The sequence below is a fragment of the Otolemur garnettii genome, unplaced genomic scaffold, assembly GCF_000181295.1.
Source record: "Otolemur garnettii isolate 467f Iridium unplaced genomic scaffold, OtoGar3 scaffold00001, whole genome shotgun sequence".
NCBI lineage: Eukaryota > Metazoa > Chordata > Mammalia > Primates > Galagidae > Otolemur > Otolemur garnettii.
In genome coordinates, this window is record NW_003852396.1 from 36,342,335 (window position 1) to 36,360,636 (window position 18,302).

The 18,302-nt window shown below is 43.9% G+C and overlaps 1 protein-coding gene across 7 annotated transcripts in view; it reads left to right on the plus strand.

Annotated features, from left to right (window-relative positions):
* PPFIBP2 (PPFIA binding protein 2) overlaps positions 1–18,302 on the plus strand; it is a 150,202-nt gene that overhangs the window by 97,449 nt on the left and 34,451 nt on the right. For all 7 annotated transcript variants that reach the window (XM_012803739.2, XM_023514255.1, XM_023514141.1 and 4 more), the window contains 2 exons: positions 12,533–12,625; positions 17,450–17,561. In XM_012803739.2, coding sequence (XP_012659193.1) covers positions 12,533–12,625; positions 17,450–17,561 — 205 coding nt within the window. The remainder of the gene's footprint in view (positions 1–12,532; positions 12,626–17,449; positions 17,562–18,302) is intronic.

Consider the following 18,302-nt stretch of genomic DNA (forward strand, 5'->3'; position numbering starts at 1 on the left):
CAAATAAAGTCTTGAAAATTGAGTGCCTATCCTAGTTACCTGGCATTTCATAAGTACTTGGTTTATCTTCATCTCTTTTCCTCATTTAGGCATCTCCAATATGTAAATATGGGTATTGTTCCTTTCCTTTACTATATACTGTATTGTATTCTGACACCTGCCATAGAGTAGACACCGGTGATATTCTAATGTGTAGGATGTAAGCTTCACATTGCTTCATTAGTAAGAAGTAGAGTTGCCAGAGGAAGATGACTCCAGCAAGCTGAGGACAGTGGCCCATGGTGATTAAGAGAACAGGCTGTTGTATCAGATCTCCTGGCATTAATCCAAGCTCAACTATTCAGTCTTGTGATCTTGGGCAAGTAATTTAACCTCCCAAACCTCTGTTTCTTCTTTTTTAAGATGGAGATAGTAATACTTCCTGTTTCTTTGGTTATTATGAGGAGTGAGATAATGTATGTTCAGCCCTTAGTATAGTGCTGAACACATACTCATAGCTAGCTTTTTTGGATCACTAATGATAGGATTGTTAAGCCTGCTGGAAACGGAAATGTAGACTTAGATCCATTATTTACATACTCCAGAGGTCTTACTGACTGAAATATGATCTGTGTGAAGTGTTAGTTGGATTCTCTTTTTCAAATGTTCCGAGAGAAGTAACTGAATTTTCTCCTGGTCTAAAGTTATTTTATCAGTGTTTCAAGATGCGTGAACATACATTAGGGCTTTGGGACAGAATTCAGTAAACTCTGAGAAGGCTAAAAAGGGGTAGAGACTCATCTCAAAACCACTTAAGAGAAATAGGGAGGAGAAAGAGTTATTACATCACGCAACTTGAAAAGCATAGGGTTTGAAAAGTCTGATATGACGTTTGGTGCCTGTGGCTCAAAGGAATAGGGCTCCGGCTAGAGGTGGCAGGTTCAAACCCAGCCCCGGCCAAAAACTGCAAAAAAAAAAAAAAAGTCTGATATGACTAAATCAAAGTTATTCTTATGGTATCACTAGAAATCAGTCTTAACTGTGTCACTTGGTTCTTTTTTAGCCTTATTCTCAAGAAGGCTCTCCCCAAGTGGTGACAAAGATGGCCATCAGTAGCTTCAGGCTGATCTGCAGCCTGGCAACTCCTGCAAAGAAAGAGATTATTACTCCAGCAAAAGCCCTGGAATTGCTTCTCATTGGGCCAGTTTGTTTGGGTCACATGCCTGGTTCTGCACCATAGGGATCCACATATGAGGGTGTGTGAGTGTGAGAGTCAGTTGCCCAGTAGAAGCCTGCAGAGATTGTAACCAGCTGGGACAATGCAGTCCCTTCATAGGGAAATCAGGAGGGAGGGAGAACGCCCGCTTCTGGGACAAGTATCACTAACACAGTCATTTTACTCTTTGCTTCCTTCTGAAGTATTGTTTTACTCTTTGCTTCTTTTCTGAAGTATTGTTTTAAATCTGAGGAGTTTTTGTTTTTGTTTTTTGTGTTTATTTGTTTTCCATCAAGCTGTTCATGCACAAGGCAATATAGACCCTGAGCTTCTGGCCTTAGTCCTACCAGATAATAGCCCTGCCCAGTTGCTAATACAAATATTAGGTTTCCATGTGGAGGATTTTCTCAGGCTGTTCAAACCTGTGATAACCAGTGAGCAGCCACATGACCTGAAACAAATTCCTCGTTCTTATAATTGAACATAATCTTTGCTGGTATGCCCAGAACTTCTGCCTCTATTTGTGACTGTCTAGAATACTAGGGCCTTAAAACCATGGAGTGCTGTGTAAGCTCCCCTGATGTCATGTGCATGGAAATGTTTGCTCTAAGTGAGACATTTTGCTCAGGTCATCAGGAGGTTGTAATTGCATGAGTAAAGGGAATGCTACTTCCCGATACTGCTGCTGTTTTCTTCCAGTGAATGTGCTTAGCCTAAGGACTGATTGTTTGTGGTTTGAAAAGGGCAGGGCTTTTCAGCCAGATCTGAAATAAACTTCCTCAGTGTATACAGCTCAGGCTTTATCCTCAAATTCCATTTTATGTTTTAATGAAAAAGAGAGGATGCTATTGACAAGAGCATTGCAGCCTCTGTCTGTCCTGGTTTTGATCACAGCCTAAGCCTCCTTCCATCCTGTTTCTGATTATAACCTAAGCCTCCTTCTGTTCTGGTTCTGATCATAAATAAGCTAAGCCTCCTTCTGTCCTGGTTCTGATCACAAGCTAAGCCTCCTTCTGTCCTGGTTCTGATCATAGCCTAAACTAGTGTCCTGTTGCCTGTCCTAGTTGTGGAAATGATGACTGGATGTTGTTCTGTAAGACTTAAGGACTTGGAGGCACAAACTTCCTGATGCCCCTAGCTTTGCTCAGGAGTTATTTAGTAGCGGCCCAAAAGAGATGTGGGTGAATACTGGGTTTCCTGTTTACCTTTTCTCCTCAGCCTTTTTGCAGTAGTTTTGGGTCATTTCAGGACACCCAAGATTGAATGAACTAAATTTCCTCCTGAAGAGCAGGACTGTGGAAGAGTGACTGACATGGAAAGTAAATGCCAGAACTAGGAGGATGGCACATGAAAGAAAGGGATCCAGATGCAAAGGAAAAGCTCTGTGTGGCATACCAGATCAAAGTTATTTCAAGGACATGTTGCTTGGATGGCTCTTTCTTGGAGAAGGTCTGGCTTCCCTTTGCTTTGGGGATACAAGGAGCTTCTGCTGGATCCCACTGTGGCACTAGAGGGTTCTGTACATAGTTACCAGAACAGCCTGTTAAGAGGGGAGCAGGGGTCTAAGATGTGCTAGGAAGTGGAGTCAGCATGCAAGAAGAGAACCATAAAGACTCTTTAGCATTTCCTGGCAGAGAATGGAATGTCTTTACAGCAGAAGTGGTATTGATACCGGATTTTTGACTTTAGATTTCCAGGCTCTTGGTCTTGACGATTCGATGAATGAGTCGATGGACCATAGAATGAACAGTGAGGTTTTATTTACAGCTCAAAGAACCAAACTGTCTTGCAGGGCAGGATCCAAGTGTTACAACTCTTATGAAAACAACTCTTACAAAGAGCCAAGCCTCTTTGTAAGGTGGGATCAGCAGTAGAAGTGTTACAGCTCCTACAAAGGACCAAGCCTCTTTGCAGGACAGGATCAGCAATAGAAGTGTTACAGCTCCTACAAAGGAGCAAGCAAGCCTCTTTGCAGAGGAGGGTCAGCAGTATTAGTGTTACAGCTCCTACAAAGAGCCAAGCCTCTTTGTAGAGCAGGATCAGAAGTGTTACAGCTCTTGCTCTTTCTTCCTTGAAGTTCTGCAACAGCTCACTGAAGTCTTGTTCTTTTGCTCTATCTTCCTCGAAGGTCTGCGACGATCTGCTATGGTCTTGCTCTTCTACTCTCTTCCTCTCTGGAAGGTCAGCGATGATCTGCGATGGTCTGCCCCTAGGCTCTCTGCTCAGGGGTTTATATAGGGGCAGTTGTCCAATGAGCTGAGAGCTTAGCTGATTGGTCTATAAAATAGACCAGTCAGGAGCAGGATTGAAAATGGACCAATCAGGGATGCACTCGAGGAATGGCCAGCATCCTGCCCTGATCAGCCTGGTCTTTTTCCTTACTGGAACCTCTGGTGGGAGAGGAAAAGCTCCCCCTTTGGCTTCAGCCTGCCGGTTTCTGTGCCAGCTTCTGCCAAGGCAGAGCCAGCAGGTCCTCTAGCGCTGCTCTACTGGAGCCTTTGGTGGGGGAGGGAAGCTCTCCACCACTTGCTCCAACCTGCTGGTTCCTTTGCCGGGGGCTGCCAAGACAGAAGTGGCAGGTTCCCCAGGCCCTGCTCGGCTGAGCTGGCTGGGGTGCCACTTTTCCGGTATCAGCGTTGCCGTCTACTCTTCATCATGTGATTAGGACCTTGGAAGGGAAGGATTCTAATTTCTGAACTGGCACAACAGAATGATGGACTCTCTAACCAGGGTATAGAGTGAGCGAGGGGATGACTGTGTTTGCTTAGAGATGAGCTGGCCTGATGAGAATTGTATTAGTATTGTTTTTATTTTGTTTACTTTTGTTCACTTATTTTCATTAACATAGAAAATATGCTGGGCAGTGCCTGTGGCTCAAAGGAGTAGGGCGCTGGTCCCATATACCAGAGGTGGTGTGTTCAAACCCAGCCCTGTCCCAAAAAAAACCTGCAAAAAACTGCAAAAAAAAAAAAAAAAAAATAGAAAATATGCTCCCTCAATTCAAAAATCAAAAGTTCAAAAGGGTATATTGCAAAAGTCTTTTCTAATACGTGTCCTCCAGCCAGCAGTCAGGAACCAGTGGTATCAGTGTTTTTCATGCTTCCAGAGTTATTTTATTAACTCTGGACAAACAAATTCATATGGATGTATACACACATATGGACACACTCACATTTGTGCATTTTTTCCCTCATTTTTATACAAATGTATATATTATCCTTGGCCTTTCTCCTTCTAATTTAGTAGTCTTGGTATTATTTTCTCACCACATATGTTAAAAAAAAACAAACTTTCTCATTCATATTTTTGTCTGCATATTGTTTCACTACCTGACTATAGCCTCATTTATTTAACTCGTTCTCTCTCAATGGACACTCAGGCTACTTCTAAGTTTACTATTATAGATAATGCTGTAGTGAAAGTTCCTTTATACATGTGAGGATATTGAAGTGGAATTGAGGGGTCACAGGGCATGTGCACATAAAATCTTAGATATTTCTGAATTTCCCTTGATAGAACATAGAGGTTATGTTCCCCATTAGCAGTGGGAACATAAGAGTTCCAGGACAATATTAAACTGAGCCAAAAGGGGGAGAGGGAGAGAGAGAAAGAGAAAACTGAGAAAACATGTGTACAAGATTAGCAGGTAGGACAGGATGGGAAACATTGTGATTATGGGAGGTGCCCAGCATTTTCACATAGAAAAGAACCATAAAAAACAAGGCCAGGGGCATCAGTCTCCTAGACTTTAGGCATACTATAAGGCCATGGTGATCAAAACAACATGGTATTGGCATAAAAATAGAGACATTGACATCTGGAACTGAATAGAAAACCATGAGATGAAACTATTATCTTACAGCTACCTGATCTTTGATAAACCAAGCAAGAACATACACTGGGGGAAAGAATCCCTATTCAATAAATAATACTGGGAGAACTGGATAACCACAGATAAAAGACTGAAAATGGACCTGTACCTTCTTCCACTCACTAAAATTGATTCAAGATGGATAAAAGATCTAAATCTAAGGTGTGAAACAATAAAAATCTTCAAAGAAAGAGTGGGGAAAACACTTGAAGATTGTCGTGGTAATTGCAACAACAACAAAAATCAACAAATAGGGCTTAATGAAATTGAATAGCTTCTGTACAACTAATGAGACAATAACCAAAGCAAATAGACAACCATCAGAATGGGAAAAAATATTTACATATTATGAATCAGGCAAAAGCTTGGTAACTAGAATCTACAGAGAACTCAAACAATAGCAAAAAAAGCCAAAATCCCTTACGTCAATGGGAAAAAGAGATGATTAGAACCTTTTCTAAAGAAGACAGATGAATGGTAAACAAACATATGAAAAGATGCTCATCATCCCTAATTATCAGAGGAATGCAAATCAAAACCACCCTGAGATATTACCTAACCCAGTGAGAATGGCTCACATCACAAAGTCTCAAAGCTGTAGATGCTGGCGTGGATGTGGAAAGAAGGGAATACTTTCACATTTCTGATGGGACTGCAAACTAATATAACCTTTTTGGTAGGAAGTATGGAGAATCCTCAAAGAACTCAAACTAGGCCTCCCATTTTTTTTTTTATTTGTTTGTTTGTTTTTTGAGACAGAATCTCACTGTATCACTCTCGGTAGAGTGCTTTGGCATCACAGCGCACAGCAACCTCAAACTCTTGGGCTTAAGTAATTCTCTTGCTTCAGCCTCCCAGTAGCTGGGACTACGGGCATCCGCCATAATGCCTGGCTATTTTTTGTTGAAGTTGTCATCGTTGTTTAGCTGGCCCATGCCAGGTTCAAACCCACTGGTCTCAGTGTATGTGGCTACACCATAACTATAGACCTCCCATTTGATCTTGCAATTCCATTACTGGGCATCTACCCAGAGGAAAAAAAAACATCATTTTATCATAAGAACTTTTGCACCAGACTTTTTATCACAGCTCAATTTATAATTGCCAAATTGTGGAAACAACCTAAATGCCCACCAATCCAGGAATGGATTAATAAGCTGTGATATAGGTATAACATGGAATACTGTTCAGCCACTAAAAAAGATGGTGACTTTACATCTTTTGTATTAACTTGGATGGGGTTGAAATACATTCTCCTTAGTAAAGCATCACAAGACTGGAGAAGCAAGAATCCAGTGTACTCAATTCTGATATGAGTTCCATTGATGCTAGTACATGGTACAGAGAGGGAAAGAGGGATGGGATGGGGAGCCACAGTGTGTGACACATTTCTTGGGGAGTGGGACACATTGTAAGAGGGACTTTACCTAACAAATGCAAGCAGTGTAACCTGGTTCTTTGTGCCCTCAATGATTCCCCAACAATTAAAAAAAAAAAAATAAGAAAGAATGTTGATGATTGGCAAAGCAAGATTAATAAACAAAGTGAGCTGAGCTTATGATACAAGACAGCAATTACAGCCCCATAAAGGGCACCTGGATTTCATGATGTGAAGCCCAAGAATAGAACAGAAATACAAAAGGGTCTGCCCTCCGGGAGAGAAACAGACCTGTTAAGAGAGGAGATGGGCTGGCCCTGGAGATAAAGAATCATAAAGCTAAGTTGAAATGCCAAGCCCGAGGATAGACACATACTGGAAAACTATAACATATGGTTGGGGAAAATAGAGAGTGGCCCAGAAGTTTGCAGGTCACCACAGAGCCGCACTGAGCAGAGGGAGGAAACTTAAATCATCCCTGGTTCAAGTCCCCAAACTAATTGATACAGACAGGGAGTAGTATGGAAAGAGGGGAGTAGCAACTGTTTAGATAACGCCTAAGAATCGCCAGCTGAATACTAAAGAATTTGAAAGTTTTTCTCAGTTGTTTATAGTCTTCTCAGATAATAGAAAACATAACTAAGAAAACTGCCATTCTAGCTGCAGCCTTGAAGCAAAGTCAGGTCTAAGAAGTAAAAGCAATAGGTACCTTGTGAGAGTGGCCATTGTTACATGAAAGTTCACCAAAATGAGTGCAAAAAAACAGGCACAGACAAACTTGTACTGTGGCCTTGCGTATAAAGCCACAGCTTCTAAAGTTTGGAAATAAAATGGATGGGGAACTCCAGAAAAGAAGATGACTCAGAAATATTAAACTGCTGAAAAATAATATAATCTGCCCATGCAGTCTCACAAATAATACTGATGAGAAGGAAGAACTTAGAGCTACCTTGAAAGGAACTAGTTTTCAAAGGGGCCTATACAAAACATAGAACATATACCAGTACTAAGGATGAATACTAGTGCACCCGAATGCCTACTATCAGGAAGGGCAAACCACAAACAAAAGGACAATGGCGAGGCAAATACGAAGCCTTTTTATTTCTTTTTTAGTTACCTTCTTAATAACATCAGAGAATAGACTTGATTCCACCGATGCCTCTGACAGGTGCAATGGTCTATTGTGTTTGGGTCAATCCTATGATGGTTTGTGAGAAAGAAAACAGTAGAGATTCGTGTCCTCTCAGATTTACCTCATTGGTTTGCCTGAGAATGTGTCCTGTAGTGGTAGAACAGGTGAAGCCATGCCAGTGAAGTGTGACAATAACATTGCTTGAGGGCTAGGTGTGGTGGCTCACACCTATAATACTAGCACTCTGGGGAGCTGAGGCTGGAGGATCTCTTGAGCTCAGGAGATTGAGACCAACCTGAGCCAGAGTTAAGACCCTATTTCTACTAAAAATAGAAAAATTAGCCAGGTGTCATGGTGAGTACCTGTAGTCCCAGTTACTCAAGAGGTTGGGGCAGGAGGATCACTTAAAACTAGGAGTTTGAGATTGCTGTGAGCTAGGCGGATGCTATGGCACTCTAACCTGGGCAATGGAGTAAGACTGTCTGAAAACAAAAACAAAAATATTAACCTCGTGGACAAGATGGAGGAATACAGGAAGAATGCTAAAATAGGCATATTGACACTTGAATGAGTTTAGAGTTGGGGACATATCATCATAGACAAATGTGGTGTGTGCCATATATGTCACTGTGTGCAGGCGTTGACATGTTGGGTGTTTGGGCATGGAAGTTGGCAATACATGGCACAGACATGTGGGTACAGGGGATGCTTCTGAGTGTATGCCCCTGCTGTGCACCCGTCTCTGCCATTGTTTCTTGGGTTAAAGGCTTCTTCTAGACTCTGCCTTAGATGTGGACATGCAAGAATGGGCATCTTGTATGGCAAAAAGGAGCTGTTGGGCTTTGTTTAAACTGCAAGACAGGCCCCTAGATAGGGCAGGCTATAGGAAAAATGCCATGTCTTATGGTTCTAATGAAGAAAGTAGATGGCCATCGACAGTGACTGCTGGGTGCTACCTGCTGCCCACCCCCTGATATTTTCTTCCTTCTGTGCTGTTCTCTTAAGGAGTTCTCTGTCTGACCTTGAGTGCTTTTATCCCCTTTCTTTTCCTTCCTACAGTCGGTTCTGAATGTGATCAGTGAGCTGCAGGAGCAGATGTGTAGGCTGCAGCTGGACATCCACAGGCAGATTCAAGAGCGTCTGTTACTCAGTAGGGACCACCCTGAGGAGATGGCGGCCGGCAACGATGTGGCCGAGCCCCAGCCCTGCAGCCAGGACTCTGCCAGTTGGGAGGGGTCACCTGTAGGAACCGCACTTAAGTATATCAGAGCATGCGTGTGTGGGGCATTTCACTGGTGGAGGGGCTGGGGTTTGTCCTAACCAGAATCGAGTGCAGTGGCTTGGCATGGATCTGTTGTTACCTCTGGGCAGAGCTGGAACTCACTTCTCTTGGGATGTAAGCTCTGTGACCCTCGCTGAGCAGCTGAGGCCAACCCTCAGATAGGTGGCATTCATCTCCCTTAGTGCTGGAAGATGAGGTGTGCCAGATGCTCTGAGTGACACAGCATTTGTACAAAAGGAAGTCTCAGGATTCTCCTCCCCAGGTCTATGATTTAGATCCTGATTCTTCCTTCTGGGCTGAGAACTTGATTTATTCCACGTGGATTTTTTTTTTTTAAGGAAAAAAAAATAACATCATGAGAAAGAATCCTTTAAAGTTTGTATTTAAAGAGGTTTACCCCCAGTGAGAAAATAAAACGCCAGCTTCCGTTTGCTGTGAACATGTCATCATCTGAATTTCTAGGAATATTTTCTCTACATAATCATATCAGGGTGATTTCAGATCCCCTGGGTCATGTGGAGTATATCTGACTAGGATTCTGAACTTGGCCCCTCACTTGTGGGTGACAGGGTCCTGTGTGACCTTGCTGATGCCAGATGGCAGCTGTACCAGAGGTGAGCCTATTGCTAAAGAGAACTTAAAAGCTCTTCACTCAAAAAAAAAAAAAAAAGGCTGAGACCAGAATAGCCAAGAGCCTACAGAGTGTGCCCTGTCTCTGAAGAAAGTTACCATGAGCCATACTCAATCATGGAACCTGTTGAAAATCTCTACCCAGACTTAGGCATTGGTGCAGGAGATGAGGTGGAGAAGATTTCCTGCTACTTTAAAAGACAGAGGAAAAAGATAAAAGTTAAGATGTAAGGGTAGATTTTGGTAGGGAGGCACTGAGAGGGTGTTAGGGCATGTCCAGTGTAGATTGGGTAACTCCAGCAAGACTTCTAAAGGAGAATAAAATTTGAGTTTGTACCAGTGTTAGTAGCTAGTGATGTGCATCAAAGAGCATAGGAGGAGAAGGATGTGCCAAAGAGCCACAAAAGCCAAGACAGCGTGTCCCTACCATAGTTGCTCCTCAGTCACTAGTAACCTGCACACTTCTGATTCTGATGTTAGTGGGTCTGGTGCCCTCTAGGGACCAACCTAGTAGCCTGGCTAGGATACAAACCTGGGCAGAAGAACTCCCAACTTCTGGGTGTTGGAACCCCTCAGGCAGGGCCAGTGATATTCTCAGGAAGTGATTCTGGACCTGCTGCAAATCAAAGTAGGTGACCAAGGCCTTGAGTCCAGGAACACAGATTATAGATGCAATAACTTTAGCTCAGAAGATACGTTTTAAACAGGCATCAACAGATGCTCAGCTCAGCTATGAGACAGTCTTTCATTTATTTATTTTTTATTTTGAGACAGAGTCGTACTCTGTCACCTTCGGTAGAGTGCTATGACATCATAGCTCACAGCAACCTCAAACTGTTGGACTCAAGGGATCCTCTTGCTTCAGCCTCCCCAGTAGGTGGGATTGCAGGCACCTGCCATAATACCTGGCTAGTTTTTTTTTAGAGACAAGGTCTAGCTTTTGCTCAGTCTGGTCTCTAACTCCTGAGCTCAAGCAATCCACTTGCTTCAGCCTCCCAGCAAGCTAGGATTACAGGGGTGAGCACTGTGCCCAGGTATGTGACAGTCTTAATAAATTATCCTCAAAATTCAAATGTAAGCAGCGTCATTTCATGGTGGATTATCTTAGAATGACAAGATCTCCAGGCCAGTTAAATAACAATTTGAGTTTCATGTGTTTATTCATTGACAAATTGCACATATATGTGCAGTGCTAGGTGGTTAGAAGTTAGCAAATGCCTCATGAAATTTACAGTATGGAGAACTAGCCATTAGCAGTCATACAAATGACGATTTGGTTGCAAATGCTATAGGAGGCTCACAGAGTGAGGTGAGAGTGTAGTCGAGTACAGCACTCCTGACGTAGTGTGGAGATCAGGATAGCTTTGCTCAGGGAGGCATGAAGGACCACCAGGAGTTAACCTGCTGACAGTTCCAGAGGACATGTTTTCTGTGCAGGCCGAAGTTGAGAAGAGGAGCTAAACAATCCACTGTGGGAGAAAGAATGACCCAAAAGGCAGGCAGGGAGCTCAGTGGATCCTGGATGTTGGTCACAGCTTAAAATTTATAGCTTTGAGGAGTAGGGAAGTGCCACAGTCAGATTTGTGTTTTAATCATATCATTCCCTTGAATGGATGGAGGTCAGTGGATCAGAGAGAGGCAAGGCAACAGAGGGGCAACCAATGAATGGAATGTCCAGGCGACCAACACCAACTGCCAGACCACAGTAGTGGTGGTGAGGTTGGAGAGAAATGAGACATTAAGGTGTTTTCTTGGAAGTGGAATTATAAGGCCTAGGGATAAATTGCATGTGTAGAGGAAGAGGCAGAAGGAGGTGCCAAGGATGGATTCTAGGCTTCTGACTCGATGATTAGATGATGGGCAGAGATGCCATTTGGTGAGATAAGGGCGACTAAGAGGAGAGTTAAGGGTTCCCTGTGGGCAGGACAGACCTCAGATGCCTATGTGACCTCCATGGGGAGATGTTAAGGGGGAAGTTTGTCATGTGCATTTAAAGTTCAGAAAGCCTATAGAAATAACTCCCTGTATGCCAGTTCTTCTGATAGGAATCTGATCAGCAGGAACAATCATCTGTTACGGGGACCTTGGTTAAGACAATAGTGCTTAGCAGTGTTAGTAGTGTCTTCTTGATTGAAGGTGTAATTTCAAAGGCAGGGCCCCTGAAGTTGGACACTATGGGCTTAAATTCTAGCTCCAACTCTTACTAGCTACATAAACTCAGATGAGTATTTAAATATCACCTCCCCACTCAAGTAGCTTTCTGTGGCTCCCCACTGTCTTCTGTGGCTGCTGCTGCCCAAAGAATGACATCAGAACTCCTTACACATATATCCTGTTACAATAAGGCCCCACCATAACTCCCCAGACTCATCTCCCACTCTCTGGCCACACTCATTCTCTGCTCCAGCCCAGTAGTTATCTGCCTTTCAGATCTTATCTTTACCCTTCCCCAGACGTCTTCTCTCTCCCTTTTTTCTTCAAACCTACATTATTCTCAGAACTGGAACACTCATACTGGCATCTACATTTGGCACAACTGTTTCATGTCTATCTTGCTAGCTGTCATTTCCTCTGTGAACTCTTCCAGGAACACAACCACCTCCCCTAGGTTCCTTCCCACAGCACAGAGAGATACTCCCAGTTAGCCTGCCTCCTGCTACCCTGTGGGCATCACAGGGGAATATCACAGTGATGCTTCCTCTGTTCAGCATCACTGTTCCACCCTCTCCAAAGCCTTGCCTGCCTGGCTCCCTACACATAGGTGCAGGATGCTGGCACTCCACTGAGGACACAGATGTCAGAGAAAGGGGAAGGCAGAAGAGGGTCTAAAATTCAGATGAAATTTTTCACTTTCTTATATGTGGAACTCCGCTGGCTGTACAGATTTTATGAAACAAGGGTTCATGTTTAAAGATCATAGCCACAGTGTGGAGCTTGATACAGTTGCCGCATCCTCTGTGCATGAGATTAACCAGGTTTATAGATCCAGGCATATCCTTTAACCATCATAATTTTGTCTTTGTTCTTGTCCCTCATCCCTCTAGGAGTTATTGCAAGAGCTTAGGCACCTCAAAATCAAAGTGGAAGAGTTGGAAAATGAACGGAATCAGTATGAGTGGAAGCTAAAGGCCACTAAGGTAAGAGGCGGTTCTGATGCTTACAGAGAGGGCACAAGGCCCTGTGGGGAGGGTCTGTGTTCAAACTTGGGTTTCCAGCAGCCTAAGTTTGAAAACATAAATTGGCCCTGCTGTATGGCAACTCAACAGGGCCCAGATTGTGCAGCAGATAGATGTGACTCAGGAAAGCTCCTCAGGGGGAAAGCCTGCAAGATTGTGAGCTGCTAAAGTACAGTAACCAAATCTGCTTCCTCTTCCTGCACTCGACAGCACCTAGCTGAGCTTGGGCCAAGATGGGGCTGGAGGAAAAGGAGGAAGGGAGGGGAGCCAGTGAGTGAGCAAGTGAGTGGAAGTCAGCAAGTAATGAGTCCTGAAGCAGATGTTGGGGGCATCATTTTAAGTTTAGCAGTCCCAAGGGAGGAGGCAAAGTGGTGGACTAGAAGCAGCCCCTGCCTGGTGCTTCAAGGAGAAGATTGAAAATTGCAGGTAGATGCCCACCTATGGATGGGCCTTTTTAGAAAGAGCATTGTAAAACTCTGTAGAAGTGACTAGGGAGATTCAGGGTGAAAGTGACAGGGTCATCCATTTGGCAAGATTGGAAAGTACCGGGGGAAGGCATCCACACATAGCCTGGGGTTCTATGCTTCCTCTGTGGACACGGTGGCCCAAAGTGTGAGGGCACCCCTGCCACCACCTCTATAGACCTTCAGACTGGTCAGACAGCTACTTGGAATCTGTGTAGTGACATTGCCCTAGAAATCAGGCACAGCAGGGAACTGGAGACTCCCCATTGCTACCACATCATTCTGAGCTCTCAGGTCCAGAGTGCCAGGTCCCAGGGCTCAGCTTTGCTGCAGCCATCTATCTCCCCATCTGGGAGGAAGCAGGGAAGAGCAGACTTCTCGCACGCCCAAGACAGTAAGTCCATGGCAGATCCGAATAGATCAGATTTTCAAAGAACAAGCACGTTTTATTTGTGGCATGTAAAATGATATAGATTTTCTAAAATGATATAAATTTTGAATTATTTTTTAATCAAGTCATCTTTCTGTTAAACTGGGGTGCTTGCTAAAAGGACACCAGAGATTAAACCTAGTGGGTTGAATTCAACCCACAAATTTATTTTGGGCTTGTACCTTGTATTTTAAGATGTTGAATCAGTTGTCATTTAAACATAAGGTAATTTTACACCACAGTACAATTAGGTTTCCTTTGAGATGGCAGAGAGGTTCACTCTGATTGCCCTGGAGCACATTCCTGCTTGAGGGAGCCTAAGCAGGCTTCTGTGGCTCACACCTACCTTGCCGTAAGGTGTCTGCTGCACCACCCATAGGTATAATTGGATGGTCCTTATAGTCCAATTTCAATTTTTACTTCTATTTTGGGGTTTTTTCAGAAGTTTTCTTTTAATGTTCTCCTTTCATTTTGCAAACCTTTACTTCTTATTACAGTTTATTTTAATACTTATTAGACTTTTCTTAACATATAGTTTATATTTTTATTTTCTTGTGAGTTAGTTGTAAATGATTATAAAAACAATAGTCTTTATAGAGAAATTTTAAACCATAAAAAATTAAAGAAATAAAAAACACTCATACCACCCAAGAGCTGTCATTATTAATATTCCTTCCAGGTATTTTTTTTTCTTTTCTTTTCTTTTTGGGTCTGTTTCTCTCTTTGTGCCAATTTTTGGTATTGTTAATAATTTATGTACAAATTTATATTATGCTATTTTTCATTTAAAATTTTGTGTTTTCCCACATGAAAAGAAAACACACTGAACATGATGTTTATGTAATATTCTAGTAAATAAATACAAAATAATCTCCTTGATCATTTTATAGATGATGAAACTGAGGCACAGGGAGATTAACTTTCCCACGAGTTATATGCATCTGTCTGTTGGTCTCCTAGTCTCTGAGTGTAGCCTTGCGTTTGCTGTGCTCATCAGTCAGTGACCACCTCTAGGGGGACTGGTTTTATCCAAGACCTCAGAATCTGCCACCATGATGCCCCTTTCAAGTGAGTTTCATCTTGGCGAAAACTTTCAAGTTGTCAATGTAGGTACTACCCACTGTTTCAAAATGAAATAACACCTTTCTTTTTAAATTACCCAAGCTCTTTGCCTAGTCATGTAGACCTTTGAAATGCTAAAGGTTCTTTAATAACTACCAGGTGTGGAACACCTACGTGCCAGAATGTGCCAAGCCCTTTGCACACATTTTCTTATTTAATCCATAAAATAACCCAGTAAAATGTATTTTATATCCTTATTTTAACTGGGAAGGAAAAGTGGCTAAGAGTAGCCAAGGGGAGGTTCAGATCTGTGTCTGTGTGGTTCTTGTGCACTCATGCTCTCTTTTTTATACCGTCCTGATTCCCTGCAGCAAAAACCACTGTTTGGGGAAGTTCTTCACTTTTCTGATGAAGGCTTCTTGGCCCCTAAAGGTGATTCATCTTCCTGCAGCAGCAGTAGGGCATGCTCCCTGGGTTTAATGAGGCACAGCACTTGCAGGCACCCTGAGCACCCATCCCTGCCTGACCTCCAGATGGCATGGCTGTCTCAGACCTTTTGCTGCAGTGGCTGTGGCAGCAGCTGTGGCCATGTGACAGCAGCATTTTTTGCTCTCACAGGCAGAGGGACTCTGGGCTGTTGTTGGTCTTCCCAGCTGTGGGCATAGGTACCATTCTAAGAGTAACAGCACCTATAGTTTCTGGCCATTTCTGTGGAAATTAGCACAAAGGAAGTTGGGCCCAGGCACTTGGTCTGTAGGTCCATAGTTTATACCTAGATGTCCTCCTGCAGAGGCAGGCCTCAGGGAGAAGAGACCTCACAGGGCCAGATGGTGGGCTCTGTCTTGATAGACGTGCTTCACTGAAGTGCAACTGTGGGGCTGGTGGACAAGTATTAGGCACCCAGATTCCTGAAAGGCCAGCACCCATCCTGCTTGCAAAGGGAGGGAAAAATGAGTGTGGAGAGGTGCAAGAAAGGTTGAGAGAATTTCATCTAAGGAGTATGTGGTCATTTTAGAAATGAGAGGGGTAGAGACTCCCAAGGCTAAGGTTTTCAGAAGTTACCAGTTACCATGAATCGTAAGCCTGTGGGCACCTTGGCCCTGAGGGAGCTCTGAAGAGCTGCTCCATGGAGCATGTCTCAGTTTGGGATGGCAGGATGCTGCTCTCTGGCCTCTGTGCGTGGAGACCAGAGCAGAGGGGCAGTGCTTTGTAGTGAAATGGGGGAGTGAGAAAGCCCGACCCCTTGTCACTTCTTTTTCCTTTACAGGCTCATGCCTATCCCGTTTTGGGCTAGGGAGCTCAAACCTTAAAAGAGGGGCCCTTATTTGTACCCTTGGAGCTGGCAGGTCAGGGTTTGCATTCTAGCCTGGTCACTTGAGTAGCTCTGTGACCTTCACACCAAGTCCTCTACAACTTTTGTCTCGCATAGATGTTGATTCCTCCCGTGGTTTTTTAATAAGGATTGAGTGAAGTTGAATATAAGAAAGCAGCAAGTCAAGGGGCTGACTGGGTGGGGGTGGTCTATGCTAAGTCAGTGTGTGAAGCTGAACATGAGGCCTGTCTGGCAAAGGAGCCACCAACAGGACCAGTACTTATTTCTTCACTTGCGCTTGTTTAGAGATTAACTGGACATCCATGGTTTCCAGCCCATACCATAACCATGAGGACCAAATGTGGGACATGATTGGCCCCCAATTGGGAAGTGAGTGGCCAGAGCAGAAGCCATTGCCTTGTGTTCCATTGACTAGCTCAGGGGTCAGTTCTCAACCACTTTCTCACTTGGTTTGAAGCCCTAAGAACAAAGCTGGTTATCCATAAGGAAAGGAATAGGATAAGAGGAGCAATAGTAGCAACATTTACTGAGCACTTAATATGTACTAAGTATTAGCTAAGTTGTTATAACCATTATCTTAATCCTTCTCGGCACTCCCATGAAGTACGTGCTGTTTTTCCCATTTTATAAATGAGCTGAGATTCAGAAAGGTGCTTATTTGTCTAAGGTCCTTCAACTAGGAAATGAGAGAATCCAAGTTTGACTCTAAGCCCAGGGCACCTCTTGGACCTATGCCAATCTGATCTAATGAACATGAGAAAGCGTGGATATCCACACTTAGTGCTGTGTGTGAGATTTAACTTGCTATGCTTAGTGCCGTGTGTGGGTATTTGTATTATGTGCTGTGTGTGTGTATGTATGTTTGTACTTATGTGCTGTGTTTATGTGGTTTTTTTTTTCCAAAAATATATCTGCTAAGCACTGCTGCATGCTCGCACATGTCCTGTGTGAGTGAGTGTGCTCACAAGACTGTCTTCGAAGTGTAGGAGAGTATTGAGAAAGGGAGTGCTTGGCTCACCCTTTATCTGCCAGTAGTAGTTTGATTTCTACTATATGTCCTATGAGGGATGGAAAGATGAAAGCCACATGCACATGTTACAGTGGCATATCTAGGAAAGAAGACCATGTCCAGAAAGAGGATATCCACCTCTATACTGAGGACAGCCCTGCCATTGCACACAGTCCCATCTCCTTCAGCCTCAGTGGCGTGTGGGCTGCACAGAACAGGAGAAAAAGTCTCATTAGGTTGGAGGGTGCAGGGGAAGTATCAGGTTGATGGCCAGAGAGTGGGCAGGGCTGGAATTTATTCAGAATGTGAGTTTATTCAGAGAGGTCTACCCTGGGGGGAGGGGGGAGGGCAGTGGGCCCCTACTCCCCTCTGATTGTAACTCCTGATGGGCCCTGAGGCCTCGTGGGCTCTGGACTCTGGTAGGAGGGACTTCATCATGGTTTGGCAGTCCTTCTGACCTGGTAGGAATCCTTTATTGCTCTTCTAGGCTGAGGTAGCCCAGCTGCAGGAGCAGGTGGCCCTGAAAGATGCAGAAATTGAGCGTCTGCACAGCCAGCTCTCCCGGACAGCAGTTCTCCATGGCGATCATGCAGAAAGAGGTAACTGGCTTGACTGAGACAGAATGCAGTTGTCCTGGGCCCTGGGCCTACTCTGATAAGTGGGCATGTGTGCCTGTGAGTGTGTATGCCTGTGTGCTTGTGTGTGTGGGCATGCTAATGTGCATGAACATGCATGTTGGTGTGAGCATGTTGGTTCAAGTGAACGGAAGCACGAGTTTGCTTACGTTCATGCACACACGCCTATAAAGCACAGCTCTGTTACGCAGTCAGGCGTGGAACCCTCCCCTGACCAGAGGGCTCAGCTCTGAAGGCTTTTCTCTGAAATTCTGTGAAACCACCTCTGGAGCTTTTACTGAGAGTGTAGGAAATACCATGCTCTTTTCATTTGATTAAAAGACCTTGTTTCTGTGTCATCACCGAAGGTGAAGCTGTCATAATTTATTCAGTCATTTTGTGGATGCCTACCTATCATTTGTACAAAGCCCTAAAGTTACAGAAGCAAATTAGTTCTTTTTCATCCTTGTGATTCCAAATGTTACCTCTCAGACTTTTCTTAGCACTCTACCTCAGGTAGGTGCTCCCTGCCCTGTTGTTCCCTAACTCAGCATCCTCCTTATTTCCTTCATAGCACTTATTACAACTCACTGTCATCCCCACTCTGGAGCAGAGATTATATCTTTCTTTCTTTTTTTTTTTTTTTTTTTGAGACAGAGCCTCAAGCTGTCCCCCTGGGTAGAGTGCCTTGGCATTACAGCTCACAGCAACCTCCAACTCCTGGGC